At 47.9% G+C, this 26,034-nt stretch overlaps 1 protein-coding gene across 3 annotated transcripts in view; it reads right to left on the bottom strand.

Moving 5' to 3' along the window:
• Window positions 1–26,034, bottom strand: part of Eri3 (ERI1 exoribonuclease family member 3) — a 124,337-nt gene that overhangs the window by 24,080 nt on the left and 74,223 nt on the right. For all 3 annotated transcript variants that reach the window (XM_021159298.2, XM_021159299.2, XM_029476773.1), the window contains one exon: window positions 279–378. In XM_021159298.2, the coding sequence (XP_021014957.1) occupies window positions 279–378 (100 nt within the window). The remainder of the gene's footprint in view (window positions 1–278; window positions 379–26,034) is intronic.

Raw genomic sequence — 26,034 nt, 5'->3', positions numbered from 1 at the left:
CACTCTGAATCTAAGGCCACCTGTGAGTCACCCAAAACCTATATTCCAGTCTCCTCTGAAATGTTTTGAGTGGTCCTCTCTATTTGCCCCAAACCATAACGTCTTCATTCTGCCCTCCTCCCTCCAGCCTCCTACCCTCCTCCCTCCAGCCAGTGATAAGAACTTTCCACAGGGTTGGGCTACTGAATGAGACAGGGAAACCCTCTGTTTGCCAGGGGACTGAGGCATGCAGGCTGGGGACTGAGCAAGCTGCCAGGGGGATTTGTGGAGGGACTGACCAATGCCGCTGTGGGGCCGGCCTATGTGCTGCAGGCTGAGACCCTTGTTCATGTCTAGTAGTCCATTCTTGGGCCAGCAGCCCATGGCGAAGCTGTAAGCCTGGAAGACAGGAGGTAAGACTGGTTAACAGAGGCCCTGACCACTGGGCAAACCCCACTCACCAAGTCTTCCCCCAAGGCCCCACTTCTTCCCCTCGGAGACCTGTAATACCACCTCATTAGCATCTGCCACACGTTCCCTTTTGACCAAGGCTCTTCCCAACCAGCAAGACCCCTTCCTTTTCTCCAGTCTTCTTTCTTTTGGGCCTTCCCATTCAGCAACTGCCACCCTTATGAGGTGCCCCTTGCAGGGCTCTTCGCTAGCATTCTGGCTTGCTCAGGTCTTCTTTCTGGTGAGTCCTCCCCTCATCAGAACATCCCCCTCACCAAACACCCCTCCACAGACTCCCATCCTAGAGCACCACAGCTGTGCTGGGCTCCTTCCCTTGGGATTGCTGGTCACAAAGACTGTTCTCAGGTAGGACCCAGGCGATTAGTGTCTCCAAATTTCACTCCACAGACAGAAAAAATGGAACAGGAGCTGGCTAACAACATGCCTATAGTCACATTGCTTTTGATTCTGCACAGGCAAGGTTGTAAAAAGCTGTAAGTGCTGTGTAAGAGCTCAATGAAAAGGGAATAAGGTCATCAGGTCAACTCAAGCATCAGTGAAGTACAGAGTGTGTTGTGAGGTTGAGGGTGTGCGTGTGTGTGTGTGTGTGTGTGTGTGTGCGTGTGTGTGTTCTGTTGAAGGTCAAGTGCTCACTTATGCATATTCAAAGCGGCCATCCATTGATCTGTACTTAATTGTTTTCCTGGGGTTGGGGAAGGAAGTGCTGGGGGCATCGATCTGCTCAGGCCCCCAGCAGCTCCTCTGCTCCCTCCATTCTCTATCACACCAGCTGGCCTCCAGTGATCGCCATCTGTGGGGAACATGTGACAGGACAGGACCTGTCTTCTCTCACTGGGGACAGGACCAGCAGCTTCTATCCTCATTGGCATGACAGGCCTAATGTCACAGATGAGGAAACTGAGGCACACTAGAAAGTGACTTTGACCTATGTGGGTTAGACCTCTACAATGTAGCTGAGGTGGGTTTCTTCTTAGCTTGCCAAAAAGAGTCCTGGCTTCTAGCAGTGGGCCCGAAATGAGATTAAACATTTACCTATTTCTTCACTTTAGAAGTTAGACACCAAGCTGACCCTCTTCTAAACAGCATGTGGGACAGTGGTGATGGGAAGACAACTTGGGTGAGTTAAGTCGGGTGATGAAACAAAATGCCTGCCAGCCATGCTTAGATAAGCACGTCAGTGCCCACCTACTTCCTCACGCAGCACTCTCACACAGAGAACAGGACCCAGAAACAGGGCCAGAAACAAGATGGGTGGGAGGCAGTGCTGTGCAGGGCCCAGGGACAGAGAGCCAGTTTCTTTCCTTTCCAGCTTCAGGAAGCAAGCCCATGGGCACTAGGAGACTGGGAGCCAATGCAATTTCAAACTCAGTACTTTCCAAAGCCATTTTCCTTGATCACAGAGGGACCAGCCACAGCTCAACTCCAGCCAATCCTCCTCTACCTTCTCCCAGTCCCAGCTATAGCCACAAATCAGAGTCTGGGTGTGGACTCAAGGATAGGGTTGGGGGAGAGCATGCTGGCAGAGCCTGGATGTGGGCAACAAGGGACACATGCAGCAAGAGGATGCAGACAGACAGGGGACACAGCCAGTAGGGGGGCACAGCTGGGGACCTGCTAAGCATGGCCACCGATGCTGGAGCTCAGTGGGCCGGAGAGCAGTGGCGGCTGCCTTTCAAGTACTTTAAAATCACTTACAAAGGCCGGATTAAACGATCAGAAATTCCATTTAATAGGACAAATAAAGAAATAACAATCTACTCTATCAGCCTGGAGAAGGCAAGCTGGATGGGTTTTTCCCCCCTTGAAAAAGGAAAAAGGGAAGGAAGGGGGAAAAAAAGAAGGATAATGTGTGTTTACTCAAGCAAAGAAAAAAATATTTAAGTGATGTCGGGGAGAAGATTGCAGTAACTAGTGAAGAATAACATCGTCTACTTTGCTGTCAAATCACACCCGAATTTCAGTAATAGATTCTCGGCTGACACTCAATTCAATTCGAAGGTGATCCTGCTTTATCCCAGCCCATCAAATATTAAACACTTGCATTAGCAGGTGCTGCCGCTTCCCGGCTTAAAGCGATGAGCGAGCGGCAGGGCTGTGGCGGCCCCTCCGCTCTGCTTGTGGCTCAGGGACAGGGCATCTCAGCGTTATCTGCACGTCATCGTGAGCCTTATCGCAGCTAAGCGGGAAGACCACTTCAGATAACATTAGATGCTTGCCCCGTACGTCACCATGATTAGGTTATTATTGTAATTATGGCTCCCCAAGATCTTCACAGGCTAGGATGTGTAGAAGGGGATGAAGGGCAGCAAAGACCAGGAGGGCCAGGCTGGACCAGGGCAAGCTAGTGCCTTGGGTGGGAGAGAAGTAGCTGGCAAGGTGCAGCGTGGCCCCACCTGACGGATGCCTTTCAGGAAGGGCAGTCAGTGTAGCTTGTCAGAGCAAGGGTGAGATGAATTGGCGTCTCCACTGAGGCTGTGGTGTCATGCTGCACAGTTTCATATTCCTAGATAAGGCACGATAACCAATTGCTGCTGAGACACGGCCTCATCCAGCACTTCCTCAGGGGGTATGAGCCAGGAGGAGGGGGTGGCATGTGCACATGGGTCTGCCAAGCTCCTAATAAGAGGGATTTAATTTTTACAAATGCTGCTTCCAGCGGGGCCTTCACATACCAGCCAAAGTCCAAAATGATATTAAAGACGGTTAATTAAAACTGCTCTCCTTCAGCCTGGGACCCCCCTGCTGCCCCTGCTGAGAACACTGGCATATCTCTCCCAGAGCTTACCCTATGACATGGCCACCGGCCTAACAGAAGCAGCCTAGGTTCAGTACCTCAAATAACCGCCCTCTGCAACCCCCAAAAAACAGTTGTCATTTGGGAACCTAACAGGCACAGCTAGCAGTCACAGTCACAGACAATGCAGAGACACTGAAGCTCTTAGAGCAATACAACTTATGTTTCTGTCACCGTGTACTCTGGACCCACACCTTCCTATTCCCTTTGGAAGCCTACCATCCCCAGCAATATGACATCAGGAAGTAGCTCCACTGTGTACACACTCACCCACACATGCCTTAGCCACTCCCTCCAGTGATTGCCATCCTGTCATCCCCCTAAAGAGACTGCATCTGTAAACAGCCTTAGCAGAGTCTTCCAGGAGTCCTGCTCAGGGCAAGGTATACAAGTTATGTTGCAAGGACTCTGGTTGGAAAGACAAGGCTGACAGCTGGCAATCAATCAGAGGAGGGCTGAGCCCGTGTGGGCTGGAGGAGTGTTACTGGAAAGCCTGAGCACAGACAACAGCAAACACTTCAGTACTGGCAGAAGATGCAGCCAGGACAAAGGAGAATGCAAGGAGTGGGGAGCGGCTTCTTCTTGTTCCCTTCCTTTCAACTTGTAAAGAAGGAGTAGGGGCAAGAAGCTTCCTAATCTCCATCAGTGTGGGGCAGGAATCTGCTCTGAGAGCTCTCTCCAAGCCCTGGACCTGAGCTATTTCAAGTTGTCTGGCTGCGGCTTCCCCATGGCACCTCTCAGCCATGATGACCTGTCTGTACAGCTGTGCAGTTAGCACCTAACCCTCAGGGTTCCCAGCCAGAGGAGAGGGTGGAGCAGGTGGAAGGATGGTGACTAAGGAGAGGTAGATGACTTCTACGGACAGCAGCTTTTAAGTTCTGTCCATAACAGGCACTCAGATACTGAGCCAGGAGGACAGGTGGAGTTGGATTGAAAGCTGTTCTATCTACTGAACCAACCCACCCTACCCTGTCAGGCAGGCACGCACACTTCCCTTCCCCTGGGCTGCTGTAATTTCCATGCACAGGGAAGCAGGTGCCGAGCTGCTCCCGGCTGGCTTTCCCCTCTCGTGGCTCTGCCCGCCTTGGCTGCTGCCCCATTAGCTTAGTGGCCAGCCATCTGCGACGGACGGGGCTGCTGCACAGCCCTGCTGTAGGCGCGGCGGGTGGCCCCCTGTGTAACAGGGAGCTTTGCCATTAGCGCCTTTAATATTCTGACACCTCAGCACAGCCTGCTATTACATGCAAACGCTGATCGCCCTGTGAAATTACATTGCTGGGCCCGCGAAATGGAATCGTGTATAATCAGCCTCCTCCATGCACTGTCAGTCCCATCACAAACACGGCGCCCGGCGGCTTACGGGGGCTTAGCAGCTGCGACAAGTGTATTGGGTTTAATAGATGAAGTAGCCCTCAACGGCAGCAGCATCAGATCCTTCAGAGAGGAAAGAGGAGGCATCAGCAGCTGCTCTGGTGTCCCTGCCCACCCACACACTACCTGACAGCCAGTGGACAACGCAGGAAGGAGGTTGGGTAAAAGGCTAGAACCTAGCTCACACTGCAGACAAAAGTAGACTACTTAGTAACTTCCAGAGCACCATGTACCAACATATCCAGTCACCTGCTGACAAGGAGAGGAAGGAACAGGTCTTTAACTAAAGCCTCTGGATGACTTGTCACCCTGCATACACGCCCAAGACTGGTAAGCTTTTTCTTACCCAGTAGACCATGCCTTGCAGAAAAGCAGTGCACTCAGAGCTCAGGTGTCAAGACAAATCCGCCCTTGACTCTGGGCCTGCAAGTTAGCACTGGAACCTTGAGGGAGTTACTATGTTTTTTTCACAGTTATCCGTACTACAAAAGAAGAAGAGGAAGAGGAGGAGAAAGAGGAAAAGGAGGAGGAGGCAGAAGAGGAAGATGCGGAGGAAGAGGAGGAGGAGGAAGGAGAAGAGGAGAAGGAGACAATGACATTTGCTGTGTGTGTGCCTGTGTTGTCATCTTCCAAGACATGTGCTACCTTTACGAACACTACTCTCTCCTTTACAGGTTCAGCCTAACACCAACTGTATTTTCCAAAGATGGCCACAGTATCTTCAAAATAGCCCTTAGAGAGGTTACAAAGAGAACCCATGATATTGGATTAGAAGGGCAGTGCCAGTCAGCCAGCCCTTGCTGCTACAGCCACACAGTGTGCTAGATCCTGCTAGATAGTATCCACAGGAGAGCCAGGGCTTTTATATATAACTGAACTTTCCAGAATTTGTTGGGATCATTAAATTTGGGGATGAACAGAAGTGGGTGATAATTGCAGGTCCAGTACCTCCTCTTTTCTGCATATACCCTGTAGGTATCTTCAAATTCCTCTCTCCTATAGCTTTTGGACTATTTTTCTCCCTATGGAACTTTATTCCAAATGATCATCACTGTGGGCAACTTCAGTACATACAGAATAACACAGTATAGAAAATTTGCCCCTCAACTTATTGACTCCTGGGTCTCAGTAATGACCTTCTATAAAATGGGCCACATCTGCCTCCTTCCATCTCTGCACAGCAATAACCTGGCCTCATCACCACCAGCCTGCTTCCTTTCTGAACTTTCATCTTGACAGACTGCACTGACCTCTGATACACATAACTTTTATAATCTCTCTCTGTCTCTAACTCTGCTTTTGTCTCCACCCCACCCCATAGTCTGTTCATTCTTTCTGACCCCAATCCCTTTTCTAGTAGGCCTGGATCCTTATTATTTCATCTACCCATTTCCCGGTTTTCAACTTCCCTATCTACTTGTCTTACACACCATTCCTGAAAATACCCAACAACAGTATTTAGACACATTGCTCTTGAGCTAAGTATTTACATAAAGTCACACTTCTATGTAGGACGTGCTCACTCACTATGGATCTAAGATCACTCACTATCTTAGCACACACTCCACAGCATCCCAAACCCTACTCTTTCTTAATTTCACAAAGATAATAAAAGTCACTGGCAAAATTCCTTTAAGTCTATGCTCCGCATTACAAAAAGGCTGATCTTGCCCATCTGCCCTCGCCTCTCCCTTCTAAGAGGGCACACTACTTCTTGTCTACAGCCAGTCCCGCACTTGAGCTTTACATGTGAACCCTCCTCAGGTTCTTGCTCCATTCTAAATCTACAGCTTCAAAATGACAGGGGTGGGGGTGGGAGAACCTTACTAGAAAGAAAGGGTCCAGAGGGAGTGGGGCGGGGACGAGCGAGTATAATGGGGGAATACAGCCAACATACATAAGTGTACAAAACTGTCAATGGCTTAGTTTTTTAATAAAAAAGAAAAAATCTTAATCTAAACTTTTATTAGCTCCTTTATCTTTGCATTGATTCATTTGCTTAAGTCTCTATCATATTCACAGAACTTCTGAGTTCCAGTTTCCTCTTTGAAGAAGAGTTAACAACTCCAATTCTACAGAGTTGCTGCAAGGATTAAGTGAATTAGTATATAAAGTGTTTAAAGGATACCTGACTCCTAAAAATAAAAAATAAAAAAAAAACAACAAAAACAAAACAAAAAACAAACTTAAATTTTTTTTTTTTTATTTTACTTTCATCGGTGTTTGGCCTCCATGTGTTTGTGTGAGGATGTTGAATCCCCTGGAACTGGAATTAGAGACAGTGGTAAACTGCCACGTGGGTTCTGGGATTTGAACCTGGGTCCTTTAGAAGAACAGACAGTGCTCTTAACTGCTGAGCCACCTCTCCAGCGCCTATAATTTTTTTTTTTTAAAGCTGCAATTTATTGACCATGTGTTAACAAGAAACTTCACAAAGCTGTTTCTCTTCACTTCCACTTACTCCCCACCACGCCCAACTGCTTTCCACTGCACTGCTGCTATGTCACTTTACTCCTACTGAGGTCAACAACCCTTGTCTTGCTGCCCTCGTCTACAGACAGCTGCAGGGTCTGCATGGTCTTCAGCACTCTGTAACCTACTCCATCTTTGAAGCCCTTTTCCCCATGCTTTCCTTGACATTCGGGTCCCTCAGTTTCCGTAGCTCTGCCATGGTCCTCACACTCCTGCAGTGTCCTCTACAGCTGGCCACCTAATATGTGACACACTCTCCTCTCCTCTCCTAGCTTTTCCTACTTGGTACTACTCTCCTTTGGTGAGTCCTCAACTCCTTTGTTTTCAACCTCTCTACCCTTCACATGCGTATTTCTTATTGCTACCTAAATACCAAACACACATTACTCACTCAGCCTTTCCATGTGGACTTCACACATGCACTTGATTCTCAGTATGTTTAGAACACAGCTCAACATCTATCCAAGCTGCACCTTCTCCTGGGTTCCCAGAACCCAGTGTAAGCCACCACTATCAACCAACTGGTAGGCTAAGCCAGAAATGAATGAGTCCACCTGGATCCCATTATCTTCTGACTGCCATCACGCCCTGTGCTTATTACTGAGTAAGTGACTCATACTTCCTCAGCAGCCTTAGGAGGCCCTCCACCTTTGCCTACTTCTTGCCTCTATTTCAACTCTCCACTCAAAAGTGCCTTCCTTTAGTCTTTCCTGACTCTAAGTCCACCCAGAGTCTGAATGGCACCTGTGACATTAGAGTTCTTTACCAATCTACTGCAAATCCACTGGAGACACCTAAGAACAATGGCTATTTCTGTTATCTCCTGATGTTCTCCCAAGGGAAGGGGAGGGAGGAAAGAGGGTACAGTCTCTGTGCAGGAGGCTGCAACTCTCCCCTACCCAGTGTCCTTCAAGAACCATCTCTCCTCACCCAGTAGGACAGCAATCTTTCAGCCATTCCTGGAGCTAACTGTGTGAAACTCCTACTTCCCCTCTCCCTTCCTGAGCTTTCAGCTATGGGGAGCCCCATTCCTTTCATCAGGTCCAGCAGAAGCTTGGCCAAAATGCCTACAGCAGCAATAGGATGGACTGACTCTTGTGTCAGGCAACAGGAACTCAATGTTCCCAAACCCAGCTGGAATTTCTGATGGTGCACTGTGCTCTCTGGCTGCCAACAACATACCTCAGGGGCCTTGCAGTTGCCTCCACCTCTGCCAATCAACAGAACTTAAGTAGAATAATTAAGCTTCTCCATCCACTTAACCACCATATACTGCCTATAGCACAATAGCTGCCTCTTGTGTGCTGGGCCACCCCCGACAACAAAGGCAGGGGCTGTACCAAAGGTCTTCATTCCACAGCATTTGGTACTGGGGTCCAAGGATGAGAAGACAGCTGCCAACTCAGTTGGATAGCATTAGGGTCCTGAGTGCTGAGTCAGAGGAGACTTGGAACACCAAGGTTTACGGAAAGGAGACAGAGTAAGATACTCCTGAGCTGTGTATGCTGCCTGGGCCCCTGCAGAGGAAGCTAGCCTGTCCAGAGCTGCCTGTGCACTGTCACTGTCAATGGCAAATAGGTCCTTAGGATCCACTGCCTGGAGTGAGAGCTACATTGTGAGTTTCCTTTGTTTTCATTACAATTTCCTTTCTCACTGATTCTTTTTAGCCAGCCCTTTCCTCCCTGGGGTGCTGGGGATTGAATGAAACACCACCCCCGGCTCCAATAAGTGTATTTCAATTACATCTGTCACTGTATAACGATATAATGATATATCATGTGATATTAAATCCATGGTAATCATATCAGGGATTTTTTTTAATCGTGCACTAATCACATTATTACATCTCTATAATTAACAACAGGAGGTATGGAAATCCAGTTAAGGCAGTAGGCTCAATGTAGTTCCCCCTCCCCCATCTTAGTTACCTCCAGATTAGGGCCAGATTAGGAGATGCGGACTGCATGGCAAAACCATGCTGAGCCAGTCTTCACCTCCCAGTGTCTCAGCCATGTGCAGAACCTTCAGCATCCAGGCCTGACTGATAATCTAGACTGAGATCAAGATGTTTACCTTGTAGCTGCTCAGGAAATAGGCCACACAGCTCAGCTGAATCTTCCAGACCTCCTGCCTGAATCTGCAGCATCAAATCATCACTATGGAGAGGGGTGGAGGGGTGGTATCTTTCCTTCAAACCAGCAAAGCCCAAGGCAAGTCTCTGTCTCCCACTACTATTGCACCTACTTCCCTCTGACCTGGTCTCTGACAGCTCTAATGTCACTGGGTCCAGCAACTCTGAGTCTTTGTCTCTTGGTCTCATCAGCCCTGATGACACAGAACAAACCCAGCACTTCCTGGGGCCATTCCCACTCAGCTCTTCCTATTACATGACAAGTGGGTTTTTGATAACCACTGGACTGTTCTCCTGTCCCCTAAACAATGTAATAAGTGCTTATGCTTCCCGACCCAAGCCTAGATGGACAGAGGAAGGGCTGTGGACAGAACTTGAACTATGTCAAATGCCTGACCCTGTCTTTCCCACCTCCTTTCCTGATCCTGAGCTGTTGGGGCCATCCCCTCGGGGGTGTCAGAACCAGTCTGCAAAGCACAATTCTGTGTTTCAAGTCCAAGGCTTTGAACCTGGCAGGTAACTAGTCCTCAGTAAGGGGCAGGCATTTTGCTAAGTTTGACTCTCAGAAGTTGGACAAGCCTGAAGATAAAAGAGAAAAATCATGTCCTTTTTCCTAATAAAAAGGAGACACTAATAGCAGTCAGCACTTAGGCAAAGCACTTTAAGTTTCTAAAGTGCTTTCCAAATTAAAATATAATCCTTTATTGAGTGCGTGCCACCACCATCTGCCCACCCTTCACACACACAGCACACACCTAGGAAAACAGAGAGGGCTACAAAACATTCATCCCAGGTCCTCCTCCTCCCTCTTGTCTGGACTGCTCATACAGTGGGTTTCTGTTTGGTTGATTTAGCAAATACTCTGTGCTAAGCCCTATATTGAAGATATCCAAGTCTAGAGGAGCAGGCCAGTGCCCTCAAAGAGCCTTGAGCCAAAAGGAAAGACATGGATAAACACACTTGCAAAGCAACAGAGATGGCCAATATCCTCCAAGAACTTTGTGAAGAAATGAAGCCTAGAAAGGCATCAACAGAAAGAGAGGAAGAGAGGAAGAAAGAAAGAAAGAAAGAAAGAAAGAAAGAAAGAAAGAAAGAAAGAAAGAAAGAGAGAGAGAAAGAAAGAAAGGGAGAGAGAAAGAGAGAGAGAGAGAAAGCAAGCAAGGAAGAAAGAAAGAAAGAAAGAAAGAAAGAAAGAAAGAAAGAAAGAAAGAAAGAAAGAAAGAAATTATAAAGAAGGGCCCAGATGGCCTTCAGTGGTACTAGGCAGATGCCATATAGGCAAAGAACTCACTAATGTGTGGTGTAATGTGCGACATGAAAGTCCACAGAAAGCGGCTGGATACAGATGAAGCTGGGGTTGGGGAAGACTGTTCAGGAAGAATGGAAGCCTGTGGAGTCAGATGAGGCCTCCAGAATTTGAGACCCAAAGACCCTCCTCTCTGAAACATGTCTATCATCTTAGCCACCATCTCTCTGTCTATCAGTCTGCCTCTACCCAGGTGTAACAGAATTCAAGGATCTAGGCTTCAGAACCATACTGGCAACATCTATTGAGAGCCTACATAGGCCAAGTTATATGCCTGCATACAGCAATGAGGGTTCTGACCTCAGAGAGATTCAAGTCTACTGGACAAGGTACTAACTATAAAGCAACACAGGTCATCCTTAATTTGTAGCTATAGTAAGAGCTCCAAGAAGAAATGTAAGCTGTCACAACGGATGAGAGCAGGAACAGGACGCCCCGCATAGGCTATAGATGGAACAGTAAATGCATAAGGGAATCCTGAGTCAAAGATCCTGAGAAGAGTCCACAGACCAATCAGCTGAAAATCTACGCTGGGCTCTCATAATTACAAAGCTAAAAAGACTGAGCCGGGCATGTAGCTGAGTTGACTGAGCACTAGCATAGCTTGCCCAAGGCCCTGGGTTCAAACTCCAGCCCTGCCTAAACTGGGCATAGTGGTGCAACATATCCACCTCAGCACTCAGGAGATTGTGAGTTCAGGAGCACCCTCTGCTACACACTCCATGAGACCTCGTGCAAAGGTAAAGGATGTGCAGAGATGAGTCACCAGGTAAGGGTACTTGCTGCCAAGCCTAATGACATAAATCTGATCCCCCAAACCCATAAGATGGAAAGCAAGAGAAGACTCCCAAAAGCTGCCCTCTATCTCCACGGGTGCTCCATGATATGTGCCCACCCTTGCAATAAACAGCTTTTCTAAAGATAAGACTGAAAGGATGTGAACGAAGTAACAGAGGAGAGGATTGAGAATCTGAGGCCAGTCTAGAGAAGGTAGCAAGACTGGCTCAAAAAATAACAAAGAACAATCAAGAGGGCACAGAGTGATCTGCGAGGTAGCTCAGCACCTGCCTAGCATGCACAAGCCCTGGGTTTGATCCTTAGCATTGTTTTTAAAAAACAAAACCAAAACTGCCTACTGGACTTCAGGAAAGGCCACTGTGGTCTCAGGATCTTAGTTCCCTTATGGAACTAAGTAATTAATTACCAAGGTAATTACTAATTACTTTACTCCCTAATCTCTTTTGTCCACTCCTCCAAGTCTCTTCTAAACTGCCTACCCCAGTCCCCCCAAGAGTTTTCCTTATCACATACCATATACAGTTTGGTTTCTGACTTGGTCGGTCTGACTGCTATTTCAGAGGCAGGACAGCTCTGTCTACAGGCCCCAGAAGCAAGCAGGTACTGTTCCAGTCTGAAGTCTAGGTCCCCTTCTGTCTACCCACAGTCTGAGAACTCCACAGGCCTCCACTTGAAAAGGGTGCTAAAGGCAATGATGTCTCCAAGTGCGATGGGAGATATTTGTGTCTGCTTTACCCTTGGCTTTTTGCTCCGGTTCAGGTAGGAGCGGGGTGGGCTGGCTGGCAGATCTGAGAGCGTGGCACGCCCCAGCGGGCAGGGCACACAGCGCGGAGGAAGGCGCGAGTCAGTCTGGAGTGCTCCCCATTTATCAAGCTCACGCAGGCCGCCAGCCGAGCGAGTCTTTCTATCATTACACCTCTCAAAATCCGATTCATACCACTAATCCTGCCTTCATTCTCCCAGATTAATAACATCTCTTTCAACCTTCACAGTGTGATAAATAGACAAAGAGAGAACAAAAGGAGAGACAGAAGAGAGAGAAAGAGCTGGAGCAAGTCCCCATAATAGAGAGAGCCGAGAAAGAGGAGAGGGAAAAAAGGAAAGAGAGCGTGAGCAGGCAGCGGCTAGAGACTGCAGCTACCTCAGAGAGCCGCTCTGAGGAGAGCTGGCGGCTGCACCCTGCTAGGTTCTGCTCTATCCCCAAAGAGAAAGAAGGGCTTGTTAACAGCTCCTTCCTGCTGCACTTTTGTTCAAATTCTTTCCTTCCCTTCCAATCCTGCTTTAGGTCAAATCCTAGTGAAAATGAGTCTCCTGGCTTCCTGGTGTCCCTGATGAAGCCTAGAGAAGCAGCCTGGCCCTTTCAGAAAGCTGAGTCTGGGTGCATGATGGGCCTGGGATGGCTTTGGTAAGGGGAGAGCAAGCTTGTCCAAAGTTTCACCAAGGCTGTTCCCTTAGTCCAAATCCCAGCCTTTCCCTGCTATCTTGGAATAATGAAAAAGGGTCAAGAGCAGGGGAGGCATGGGGTCCAGTCCATAAGGCACTGTCCTACAAAGCTTGCCACCCTAAGACTCCAAGAGGCCCAAATGAGGACACCTAGCCCTCAGCAGTCAGACCAACCAGTGGGTGAATGTAGATGGCTCTCAGGCCACACCTCCAAATAATGGCAGAGAAGTGTGTCAGGGACAATGAATTCATTGGGCCCCAGTCCTATAATAGTGTCCTCTGGTTTTTCTACTCTCCCTGGAAACTTAGGCACACATGTCTGTACAGCATACTCCCTTTGCTTTACACTGACCTGTCCTCTCCTGGTGACACTCAAGTTCTTTGAGACTAATCCAGTCACTCCTACTTAAGGGCTCTTAACACTGCTTAGTCACCCTGTAGTGACTATGTCTCCCTCACTCAGGGTAGGGTAGGGGGACTGTCACGACTCCTCTATTTCCAGGTCTCAGTTGCTCTAAGCACCTCCATTCTTTCTTTGCTTAGCCAAACCAGCCCTACACTCATATGACTTAACGTGTGCTCTGGACTATACAGCATTCCTAGGCTGCTGGCTGGCCTGGTTCAGAGGCAGGAGGAGAACCACACCACAGCAGGAAGCTCCAGGGGCGCTATACTTCCATTACCTTCACAATCCATCAGAACTGGAGGAGGGCTGTAGCTAGGTCCTTAGAGCATCGCAGCTCTCAGTACACTCACAATAAGTACGGGGGGAAAGTAGGGGAGAATGCATCGTATGGAGTCCAACCCCAGTTCTGCCCAACCCAACCTACAGAAGCAGCCTTCTAGAACACTCAAGGCTTCTCCAAGGGCAGAGAACAGGTAGCCAAGACCACTCTTGAGGCAGACTGTTAGTAGAAAGCTGGTGGTTGGTATACTTAGAGAATGGTGGTCCACAGTACTATGCATGGAATTTTTGCAGACATCCCTCCAACACTTTCCTCTCTCCCTTTTCTCTGATCCTGTCACTCAAATACAACTTTCCTTTAGGACCCGAATGGATGCTGTCCACATGCACTCTCATTCCTGGGAACCCCATCACTTCTAGCCCCAATTCTTAATTTTTCCGGTTGCCCCTTCACTTGAAATAACTAGACAGCTCAGAAGAAACAAACTAACAAACAAACAAGACCCCCAGTTTTGCAGGACCCAGAAAGAACCCCTAAGGGAGTAATGCTGAAATGGGCAGATAGTAGAGCCACAAAACCCCAAAGCCTCAAAGGACTCCCCACACTTCTCTTCCGCCAGGCATGATCAGACACGTGCAACAGCAAGTGTGTCAGGATGACAGAGACTGACACTTCTCCATGGGATCAAGTGCCCAAGGAGCTGGGAAGAAGGGTCTGAGGAGCAGAGGTAATGAGGCGAGCCTATACAGTTCTGGTGATGAGGATCAGTCTTCCCCACAACCCACTGGGCCTATGGTACCTCAGCCTTCAAGGCAGTGAGTGGGTCCAACTGGCCATACAGACCCATACTTCCTTCAAGTTCCAGAAACATGGCCACAGGCCCTTCCCCCTTTCCTGAATGACTGAACCCTTCACCTGCCTGTATTTAAAGCTCTCACCCACTAAGTAGATGAATGACTTCTCTTGAGCCTGGAAAGGAGCTCCATCTTGTGTAGCCTATCTTGGATAAACCAAGACTCTTAAGAAAGAAAACTCACTTTAGTCCCTTTATCCTCTGCCCCTATTGCCAACCTTTGTCTAACTTACAGTCTTGCCCTCACCCTGCTATCTCCAACTCCTCGAGGCTTCTTGGAGCCCCTCCTTCCAAGGTCAGTCATCTAAGTCTGAAGGGTGAGCCTTATCTCCTAAGGGGCTTTGCTCTTCCACAGAGAAAGAGGCCTAGACCCCAGGAAAGGATCTGTGGGGAATCACAGAAGGCTGTCGGTGTGACACGGAGAGGCCTCTGGGAGATAAGAAAGCAAGCCCAGTAGTACTTTCTCCTTGCTCCCTGGTGTCGCCTAGCGCTGACTCCTCCAGGCAGCAGTGACACAGAGCAGGGAAGGAGAAGTTGGGTCCTAATGTGAGAGAGGCTCCAGCAAAGCAAAATCATTTACTCTTTGGTGTGACTGTTCAGCACAGCTAATAAATCTTGCATGAGCAGGGCCAATTCTAATTTCCTAATATGAAAAGGCATTTGGATTGAGAGAGAGGGGGAGATAAAAGTGATTGAATCTCCAATAGTCCAGGTTACTGACAGGAAACATCCTGCTCAGCCCTGAGAGAAGGATGGCAGCACCCGCCTGCTGCATACACCCATCTGTTCTGCCCCCCTCTTGGCGCGATACATCTCAGTCTCTTCTATTGACAGGACGTGGCTTTAAACACAGTTACACAAGTTATCATTTCTGCCTTCTGATCAATCTGAATTTTCAGGACAATTACCCTCTTAATCAATGATTGCTATCAGCAGCCCTGCGCCTGGACGGATTTCTCAGCAAGGTAATCATGCCGCCAGGCTGGACGGTGCGTGCATAGTCAATGAAGCTCCGGGTGGGGTCTCCTCCCTCCTCCTTGAGCCCCCATATCCCGGCATCAGTGCCAGCATCGAGGACAAGGACGGCAAAGTGTGAAGGCCACTTCAAGGAGTGGTGGGAGTAGAAGGAAAGGGAGGGCCCAGCCACTCAGCTTTTTAAGCCACCTGATTATGAAATAAACCTATTAAAACTCTAGATTTACTGCCCAGCACCCTGATACATCTTCACATGCCCTCCTGCCATCATTCTTACCTCCTAATTAGCCTAATAAAGCCCTATTCTAATTATAGGCTCAAACTATGAGGGTGAATAAGTACAGAGAAAAGAGAAACATTGGCTTTACTAATCTCTCAGATGCTCCATGGATCTGGCCCACACTGGCTACTTACTGTTTGGGATGACCAGGGCAGCCTCTTCTCCTCCCTGGAATCCTGGATTTTGAACCATCATAAAGTATGTCTGGCCTTGAGCCAGAAGGCAACCCAACACAACACTGTCGTTCCTGGGTTCTCTCACAGATCCAATCCTTTGTGTATATATAACCCAGAGCCCCTCAGCAGAGGGGAGGAGAGGGAACAGCGGAATCCACTGTCCAGCTAAACACAAGCCATATCTGCCACACAGGGGACAGCTCAGAGATGTTCTCACATCACCCACTTTGGAGCAGGAGGCCAACAGAACAATGAAAATTATTTGGTCTAAGACACTGATGAGTGTCTAACCAAGCTCCAGCTTGGGCTCATGTGCCATTATACAATTTGCTATTGCTCTCTAAAGGGAAAAGAGAATGAAAAAGGATTTTCCCCCCCCTTTTCCCAAGTTATTACAGAAATATGCCACCATGCTCTGTATGCATGTCTTTATTCATTGACATTAAGTGCTATCCATGAGATAAGTGAAGAGGATACAGTAGTGACCTCACAATACACAGACACAGGCACAGACACACACATACACACACACACACACACACACACAGAGAGAGAGAGAGAGAGAGAGAGAGAGAGAGAGAGAGAGNAGAGAGAGAGAGAGAGAGAGAGAGAGAGAGAGAGAGAGAGAGAAGGAGAGCTGAACAAAGTCAATATATACACGATATTCATGGAAAGATTATTTACAGCAACCAAAGGGGGAAAAGACCCAAAAGCCCAATAATTAATGAAGACAATGTAGGCTGACTATAATGGCATGAGCCTGTAATCCAAGCACTCAGAAGGGTATAAGGCAGGAGGATAACGACAATTTTGGTTTACATAGTGGTTCCCAGGCTAGCCTGGGCTATAAATAGAGAGCCTGCCTTAGAATATATAAATAAGGACTAGAGAGATGGCTTAGCAGTTAGGAGCACTTAAAGACCCAAGTTTGGTTCCCAGAACCCAAACCAGGTATCTTACAACCACTGGTAATTCTAGTCCCAGAGGAGGACACCCTCTTGTGGCCTCTGTGGGTGCTGCACACACATGGTACACATACAGACAAGCAAACACACAGACATAAAGCAAGAAAAGAAAAGAAAAGAAAAGAAAAGAAAAGAAAAGAAAAGAGAAAAGAAAGGAAAAGAAAAGAAAAGAGAAAAGAAAAGAAAAGAGGAAAGGAAAGGAAAGGAGGAAAAAGAAAAGAGGGAAATAGAACAGAAGGAAAGGGGAGAGGGAAGTAAAATACAGCTTATCTATGCAATGAAATATATTTTTTGCAGTAACAACAAATAGAGAGCTAATTGATGTACTGTAAAACATGGGAATTGTGCTAGGTGAAAAAAAATCACATAAGGCCACATGTATGAACTCTGTAGAATAAGCAAATGCACAGAAGATGAAAAGTCAATTAGACTTGCTCATGGATGGGATGTTTGCATAAGCAGGAAGGAGGAGGAAGTAGAAGTTATTACAAGTGGAGTGTCTTAAGGAGGACAAAAATATTCTCAATTAGGTGTAATGATTGGCTTATAGACCCTTACAAAGACAGTAAAATACAAATTATATATCTTAAATGAGTGAACTATATAGTACATGTGCTATATTTCAATAAAAACTACTTTTAAAAATATATATTAGGGGAGCTAAATCGATGGCTCAGTGGTTAAGAGCATTGGCTTCTCTTCTAGAGAACTCAGGGTTTTAGAGGATAAACAAAAAATTGCTGGGCAGGTATGCAGCAAAGACCTTTCCAGGCAAGTAGAACAAATGTAGATTTAAGGCTTGAACATACACCACACAGACAACCTTGGTATAGTTGGGAAGTAGACTGGAGAGTCTTAATAATCAGGCTGGAGACTTTATACTCCATTAAGTAGACATTGAGATATCTGAAGTAAAAAAAAAAAAAAGGTAGTACAGGATATTCTGGGGTTTCGATGGCTCATGGATAAGAAACAGCATGTCATAGTTGGAAGGGCCTGCTGGTTTGGGGTCACAATAGCCAGGGTTTAAATATTTAGGTTTATTTTTCTTAGAATAAACACATTTCCTCCTTTTTTGTATACATGGTATGCTTTTATATATATGTATGTGTCTGTGTGTGTGTGTACGGGATGGGTCCATATGTATGTGGATACACTTCATATTTTTGCATGAATGTAGAAGCCACCCAAGGTTGAGTCTGGGACATCTTATTGAAGCAGGGTCTCTTTGTCATAAGAAGAGCTAACTGATATGAAGAGTATCCCTGGCCGCTCACTCTGGGAATTCTGTCTCTATCCTCCAAGGGCCAGATATTATTGGTGAACCACCAGGCCCACATAGCTTTTACGTGGATCGTAGGGATCTGAACTCCAGTCTTCATGTTTGTGCAGCAGATGCTTTCACCACTGAACCAGTCCCCTAGACACAGTCTTCATAACTACTGAGGGCTAGGATTCTGCTACCCCACTCATTATTTTCTCAATGCTTAGTGGACTGCCTAACCAGTTCAATGGGAGGGAGGGATGGAGGGATGGATAGATGGATGGACAGACAAACGGACGGATGACCTCACTGAACTCAATCTCATTTGATAGACATTCTAGACACATTTCATGAACCCTGGCACTCTAGTTATACAGTGTGAGCTCTTCAAGGCTGGGTCTCTGAGTTCTGACCTCTGGCCTCTGACCTCAAAGAGACTGCTTGGCACAGGACCGATGATCTATCTGGTTACTTCCTTTTCCTGGTCCTGAGGGTTTCTTTAAGTCTCAAAACAGAAAGCATTACCTTGGCTAGCTGTAGGGACAAAAGGCTTCAAGAGAGTAAAAGAGGCAGGTAGCAGTGCCCGTGATCTTTGCCTTTTATTAAAGCAAGCCATGGTGCTCTCAAGGCAAACACACAATCTGAGTCATAAAGCTAGAGGATGAGAGACCATCTACAGACTCTTTTCAGTCTCTGTGGAATGCCCTGCACCAAAGACAGCAGGCCTACACGCAGGGAGGAGTCCACAGAGGTGAGGAAGAAACTAAGCTGCAAGTCTTGCATATAGGTGGGAAGGGAAAGATTGGGTCTTATTTCCTGAGCACTCTCCTCCCATTTGAGACCTGCCACTTCTATTATCTCTGCTCTGGTCAGTAGAGTCCTTCAGAGCATGGTATATAGGGGCTCCTCAGTCTCCCAACCCCCAATTCCTACAAGGCATCCCCCTCCCTTTCTCCATCCCTCCCTTCTCTTCCTGCAGAGCTTCCCTGGAGCCATAAAAATAAAATAAAACACAAACACCCACAGTCCAGGAGGAGGGCGTCAGACAGATAATGGGCATTTTATATCTTTTTATGACACTCCCCATAGGCAGCTCAGCAATCACAGTGCAATAAAGGCAGGCATGCAGCTTGCATAGTTAAACAACTGCCGGGTAATTAGGCACAGCAAACACACCACTGGGGAGGCCTTGGGCTGCTCTGGGATCTGCCTGCAGCCTGCCTGCCTGCTTATAAGCAAGTAGGTGCCAAGGCCAGGGATAACATGAAGAGAGTGGTCATGGTGCTAGCGACAGTCACTAACAGCTCCCTGAATGCACACAGGGCACATGCCTCTACACACGCACATGCCAGCTCCTTCCCAGGAATGTCACTCCTCCAATTAGGACAACCTAGGGTAGTGTGTGAACAGGCATAGACCGCATAAGCCTGTCTGCCTATTCACATGGCCCCTCTGCCTCTTGTAAACCTTGACTCAGTGAAGAACTTCATTAAACATGAATTAGTTGTTAAGAACACAAGCATGTAAAGACACCTTCTACTGCTGCATTGACCACTTCAGTTACCTGCAGCCCCTGCCACCCCCATCTGCCTAAAGCCCCTCTCATCTTTCCTTTTGGACCAGGAGCTTTGTACAGATAAAGACCAGATCTGATTCACCTCTGAGTTCAAATGCCCTAACACACATGGCTTCAGAGACCTGGGTGGCTAGTAGGTGACAGAAAATACAGATGTCCTTGAACAGGCAGCACATAGGCCACCTGCTACCCAAGGCTTAGGTCCAACCAAGTCAGAAGTCCTCACAGAGCTAAGAGCACCAAGGTACCCAGTCCACACACATACTGTCTGATCCTGTGTAGGGACACAGCTAGTTAGTCAAGAACTGAGAGGTGACTGGAGGCTAGTTAATGGGTCAGAACCGTGCTAAAATCCCAGTTGAGGATGGAAAAAGCCAAAGCTCCACTCCAGGGGTCATCTGGATCAGCTAAGCTAAAAAACTAATGAGACAAATAAACAGAATGGATCAAAGGCCAAAGGTAGCCCTGATCTCTCTGCATGTATAGGACTGAAAGCCCTGCCCCTTCCATCCCTCAAAGGATCCAGATGACAAGCTTCTAGCCTATTCATTCCTAGTAAATCCCACACTAATGGCTCTCTGCTCCACTGACAGCCACCTCAGATTCTGACAGGTGCCATCATCTGCCAAACTTCCACACCACCTCTGGCCCAGTTCTTGACAGATGCCTGGATATATCCTGCCTCTCCTGAAGTAGTTTCAATGTTACAGAGTAAAGCAAGGGCAGGGATATAAAAGGCCTTCCTTCTCTCATCCACCTTGTGCTGGCTAGTTTTATGTCAACACGGCATAAGCTAGAGTTACTGCAGAGGAGGGGTCCCCAACTGAGAATTGTTTATATAAGGTCAGGCTGTAGGCAATCCTATAAAGCCTTTTCCTAATGTGTGACTGCGGGGAGAGCCCAGCTCATTGTGGGTGCTATCACCCCTAGACTGGTGGTCCTGGGTTCTAGAAGAAAGCAAGCCTTAAGGAACAAGCCAGTAAGCAGCACTCCTCCATGTCCTCTGCTTCAGCTCCTGCCTCCAGATTCCTCCCCGGTTTGAGTTCCTGCCCAGACTTCCTTCAGTGATATGTAAGTATAAGCAAAATAAGCCCTTTCCTTCCCAATTTGCTTCTAGCCATGGTGCTTCATCCCACTGATAGTAACCCTGAGTCACTCCCCTATCTCTGTTGTAGCAAGGGAGGAACCTAAGATGCCATGAGCATACTCACACTGGAAAGGGCAGGAGGCACTATGAGAAGAAACTGCTCCATCCAACTTCCTTACTCATTAGCTAAAGAAACCAAAGCCTCCAGGGCAAGTGACCCAACACCAGAGAGGGCCTACTTTAAGGTTTTTACTTTAGGTTTCATGTAGGCCTCTTTGTACTGCACCATGCTGCCCTCTAGAGTCGAGGACCTCATCTGCCCATTGCAGTACCTGGAGACAGACCACAAACCCAATGTCAATCCCCATCCTTCCCAATGCCCAGACTTTTATACTGACTATCTAACTTTGCGGTGGCTGCTGTGCATTTGTATCCAGCTTAAACTAGGACAGATAGAGCTGCCTGCAGGAAAACTATGGAAGGAAAGAGCCTGATCTATAGCTTCCTGGTCACGTGCCCAAGGTAGGCTTCCTAACCTAAGTTTCTACTTCAGCACCATTGAGACAGGGCCTAGCACTCCTTGCTGAGTAGCTGTGAGGAGCCTGTGTGTTGTGGCCCAGTGCACTAGTGCTCTGTTACACTGAAACCGACAGCTATGCTCAAGTCTACCTTAGCAGGGTGACCTCTAGGACAGTGTGGCAGGCACATAGGAGGCAGAATTGTGCCTCCTGAAATTCCAGTTTTTGGAGTCTAGAGTAGTAACAAAGTAAAAGAAGGGAAAACAAAAACCAAACCCAAGGAAAAGGCAGAGTGACCGAGCTCCCTTAAGAGCCAGTGGAGAAGGGCTGGAGAGATGGCTCAGTGGTTAAGAGCACTGACAGCTCTTCCTAATTCCCAGCAACCACATGGTGGCTCGCAACCATCTGTAATAGGGTCCGATGCCCTCTTCTGGTGCGTATGAAGTCAGCTACAGTGTACTCACTTTAAATAAATTAAAAAAAAAAAAAAAAAAAAGCCAGTGGAGGAGCACTGATCCCTCCTGGCACGCTCCTGCAGCCAAGCCCCACCTCTCCCAAAGAGTCTGTCACTCTTCCACAGTGTGGACACCCCGAGTGGCTCCTGAGAGCCCCTACTGCCCTTTCTAGTTCTGTGAAAGCAGATTAGATTCACACTGGTCCCTTCTTTAGGAGGTTCTGGGGGTTCTCAAAGTGATGGACTAGGCCACATGAAATGAGTAGGACACATGGATTCAGAGCTATGCTGGGCTCTGGTAGCTGGCCCTGAAGGTTAGAATACAAAGTCTATGTTAGAAAGGCCTTCAAATGACCAAGCAGACCTCCCCACTCTATGCTCCAGAACAAACCCAGAATGGACTGAAGGACACAAGGAAAAAGTTCACTGTGGGACCTAGATGAGGAGACTGCTACTACCTTCAGTGGACAGGATACAGACAGAGCAGCAGCCAGGAGGGACAGACAGGCCCAGAGGGAGGCCCGGTCTAACCTTCCAGACAACACTGCAAGAATTCTGGGGTGAGGTCCACTGCAGAGGACGCAGGTAGAGGACAGATTCTTGCCACCCTAAGCTGACTCCCTTTCCTACTCTCCCACCAAAGATGCAGAACAAGGTAGGTACCCAGCAACTGGTATGACAAGGTGCCCATCCCACACAGAAAGGTGTGTTACCCTTCTAAGAGCTTTACAGACATGCTCAAATGGATTCCCCCCAACTCTATCCCCCATGCTGGAGGGATGCAGCCTTCTCCCCTGCAGTCCTGGGCTGCCTACCGCTGATATATCTCGGAGCTCCTTGGCCCACAGGTCTTCTCCCCTTTTCACAGACAGACACGGTGGTTTCCTAGAGCTGCTACTGCCCTTGCTCGAGCTCTCCTTTCTTTGGTAAAAAGTACACACAACTAGCCTACACTGTAGCTAACCCATGAAAATCACTGCCGTGCTCCCTTGATCTGGCCAGCCGTCTCACACCCTATGCGCCCTGCCTGATGTCCCTCCCAGTGCCCCCCTGAAAACGTACTTCATCTTCAGAACTCACCCAGGAGCCTCCTTGCTAAAACCCTTCCTGACTTATCATCTCACTACCTAACCTCAATAAAAATAGCTCAGGAGCATGGACTCTGGAGTGCGGGCCTTCACTCCAGTGCTGTGCCTGCTCCACCACCCACTGCTGCTGGCTGTGGAAGGTATGAGCACTCAGTGTTCCGTTTCCTCCTTTCCCTGTAGGGCAGCTGGGGACTCAAGGAGCTGAAACTCAGTATTTAGAGCCACATCTGATTTTGCTAATTATTATCTCCACTTTACATATACAGAAACCAATGTTCACGAAAGGTTAAGTATCCTATCCTTATAAAGGTGACAGTTAACAAGTATCTAAGCTGAATATAACTCTATTTCCTCTCAACAGCCAGGCCTGAGATGGCAGGCTGACTGCTGCTCCTGTACACTGAGGATGGCACAGTGCAAGGCCAGTGCTAAACCCATCTTCCCCAGGATGAACCTGCTGGGGAGCTCTTCTCCACAGTGCCTGCGGGCAGACTCCCACTGCATACCTTGATGTCTCCTCTCCTTGGAGCCTGCTCATCTCTGCTGGGTTTATCAAGTACCTAGGCAACTCAAGTATGCTCATGCCTCACTCTCAGGTCAACTCTAAGACAAGGATACTACCTTTCTTATCTCAGAGAGAGGATGCTGGAGTATGATGACATTAAGTGATTTTCTTAAACCCCCACAACTACCAAGTATAGAGCCAGGATTCTAAGCCAGCAGTCTTCTACTGGTCCAGGGAGAGACTGGCTCCAGCTCAGAAGGTTGGTTGGCAGTGACATTACAAAGCAGAGTCTGACCCAGCAGGCTCCAAAAAACTTTCTAGCATGATGGCCTCAGGCTTGTGAGCCACATCCCTACATACCTAAGGTCCAGCATACTCACTAAAGGAAGAGCAGAGCAAGTCTCACAGACAGACGGCACAACTTTCAAACCAATCCAAGTCCTCTCAGCCTGGTGTGCACAGTGCATTTCTCTACCACCACATTCAGTAAGTGCTGTGCCCCAAGGCCTGCAGGGAAACCAATGTCTGAGATGTTTTCAGACATCCCTGAGACCCCATGTATTCTGCCTGCCTCACAGCTCTCCATAGCACACGGAGGTATTACTTCCAAGCCACTGTCCTGATACTTGGCTACAAACTCATAGTAGAGGAGTGTCTTTTGAGTGGAGTAACTGTCCACTCAGGAGCATGGACTCTGGAGTGCAGGCCTTCACTCCAGTGCCCGCTCCACCACCCACTGCTGCTGGCTGTGGAAGATATGAGCACTCAGTGTTCCATTTCCTCCTTTCCCTGTAGGGCTCCAAAAAGTTGCCCTTTGACAACCACAGCAACAAGGTCTCATTCTCTCCACACCCCAAGTCCCATGAATATCAAGACCAGAGCCTAAAGCAAGGAACAAGGAAGATGGGGGTATCTATGCATCTTACTGCCAAGCCCTCCCTGCCCACCTACCTAAGACACACACACTTGACTCAGGGTTTACCTCTTCCTGACTGTTTGCCCACAGGAAGAGGCTTAGTTTCTCTAAGCCCATGCTGGGCAAAATCTGACAGATATCTGTCTACAGAAGCCTGACTCCATGTGGATTCAGTTAATACTCTTGAATGCCTACTGTCAGGGTCCAGGGCTGGGTACTGAAAACAGAGACCACAAGGGCCTCACAGACTAATAGGAAACACAAATGTGCAATTGTATGATACACCTTGTACAAAGTTCTAAGCCATAGGGAAAGAGGTGACAGATTCCTTTCTACTAGAGGGGTGCGTGTGTGTGCACATACATTTGTGTGATAGATGGGCTTACATAATAGGGTTCTGAAGGATGAACAGGAGTTTTCTAAACACACTAAGAGAAGAAAATAAAACATAAGGGAGCAATGTATGAAACAGAGGTTAACAACCATGTATATCTAAAAAGCAGCAAGAAGTCTGCTATGTCTTAAGAAGCAAAGAAGTATAGATATCAAGATAGCAATGAGCTATATCATCTAGGACCTTGCTACATAGCTCAAGAAAGAGAATGGGCAAAGCCTCAACAGCTCCCCTCTTGGCTCCAGTGCTCTTCCTGTCAGAATGTGCACCCTGTGACCACAGTTTCCTGTGCCTTTGATTTAAGAGTCCCTCTCCTGGCCCTGACAGTAAGGCATTTCTGTCCCACAGATTATAACTCACTCTGGGCTATTATTCAGCTCCCCAGCCCTGGCCCTGCTGCAGTTAGTCCAAACATAATATCCTTCATGCATATATTATCTGTCTCCCTATTATCTGGAATCATTTCGGAATTAAATTTCAGTCCTGCAATATTGGCTTCAGGAGCGGCGCGCTTTATGGGCTAGTCAAAGGTTAGAATACCAATCAAAATAACAGTGCCGATGCAGCGAGACATTTTAATATTCCAAAACCCGGTAATTGTAAAAGGACATAATATTTTTTCCCTGATTACCCCAAAGGCAACACATGTTAACAAGGCAAGGGAAGGAGTGAAAGGAATTTCAGAGTTCAGACAGCTGTAAGACATATTTAAAGGAAAAGCCCAGGCTGGGCACTACACCATGGGGGCAGGGCAGTGAGAAGAAAGGAGACATTCCCTGTGGCTCTGGCAGCTGATACTATACACGGGGTTTTACCTTCTCTACTTCTGGACTAGACTTCAAGAGCTTAGCCCCAGGCATACATAGTACAGAGAATGGACTGAGAACTCAGAAACTGGAGTCCCGAGTCCCACTCAGAGGTCAGCAACCGCTGCTCAAAGTAGCCCAGGCACCCTCTACAAGCCAGCTTCTGACCATACACCTGTGCTCTACCATGCCCTCATTCCTACCTGGGCCTATGTGTCCTGCACCATGTACTTAGTTAGCCTACTTGCTCTTCAAAGATGGCCAGAAGTTTTGAGAATCCAACCCAGACCATATACTGGCCAGGGACAGTGAACTGCTTTTGGATGGTCCCAAAGACTGGGGCCACAAACCCTGCCTGGTTCTGCATCTGGACTCAAAAGTCTGCCACTAGTGCAAGCTACCGTCTCAGAGCACTGCAGGGCTTCTAGGTCCTCACATCTGTCTGCGCTCGAGGTTTACTCTTGTTCTGTCAGATGAGCTTCTCAACAGCCCTAGCAGAGGGGCTCCATGCTGGCCCCACTTAGCCCCCTTCCACAAAGGGGCCAAACAGCAACCTGAAGAACCCACTCTGGATCACTCCTGACTGCTGGCTTCCCCACTGGCTCAGACATTCACTGAAGCGTCGGATCTACAGCACCAAGACCTGCTGACCCGCTGTCGGCCCCCAGCAAAGAACTTCATTAAGGCTGAGAACATATTCCTCCATAAGCCCTTAATTTATTACTG

This window comes from Mus caroli, chromosome 4, assembly GCF_900094665.2.
Source record: "Mus caroli chromosome 4, CAROLI_EIJ_v1.1, whole genome shotgun sequence".
Lineage (NCBI taxonomy): Eukaryota > Metazoa > Chordata > Mammalia > Rodentia > Muridae > Mus > Mus caroli.
Note: the sequence above shows the minus strand (reverse complement) of the source record. Positions and strands in the feature narration are given on the sequence as shown.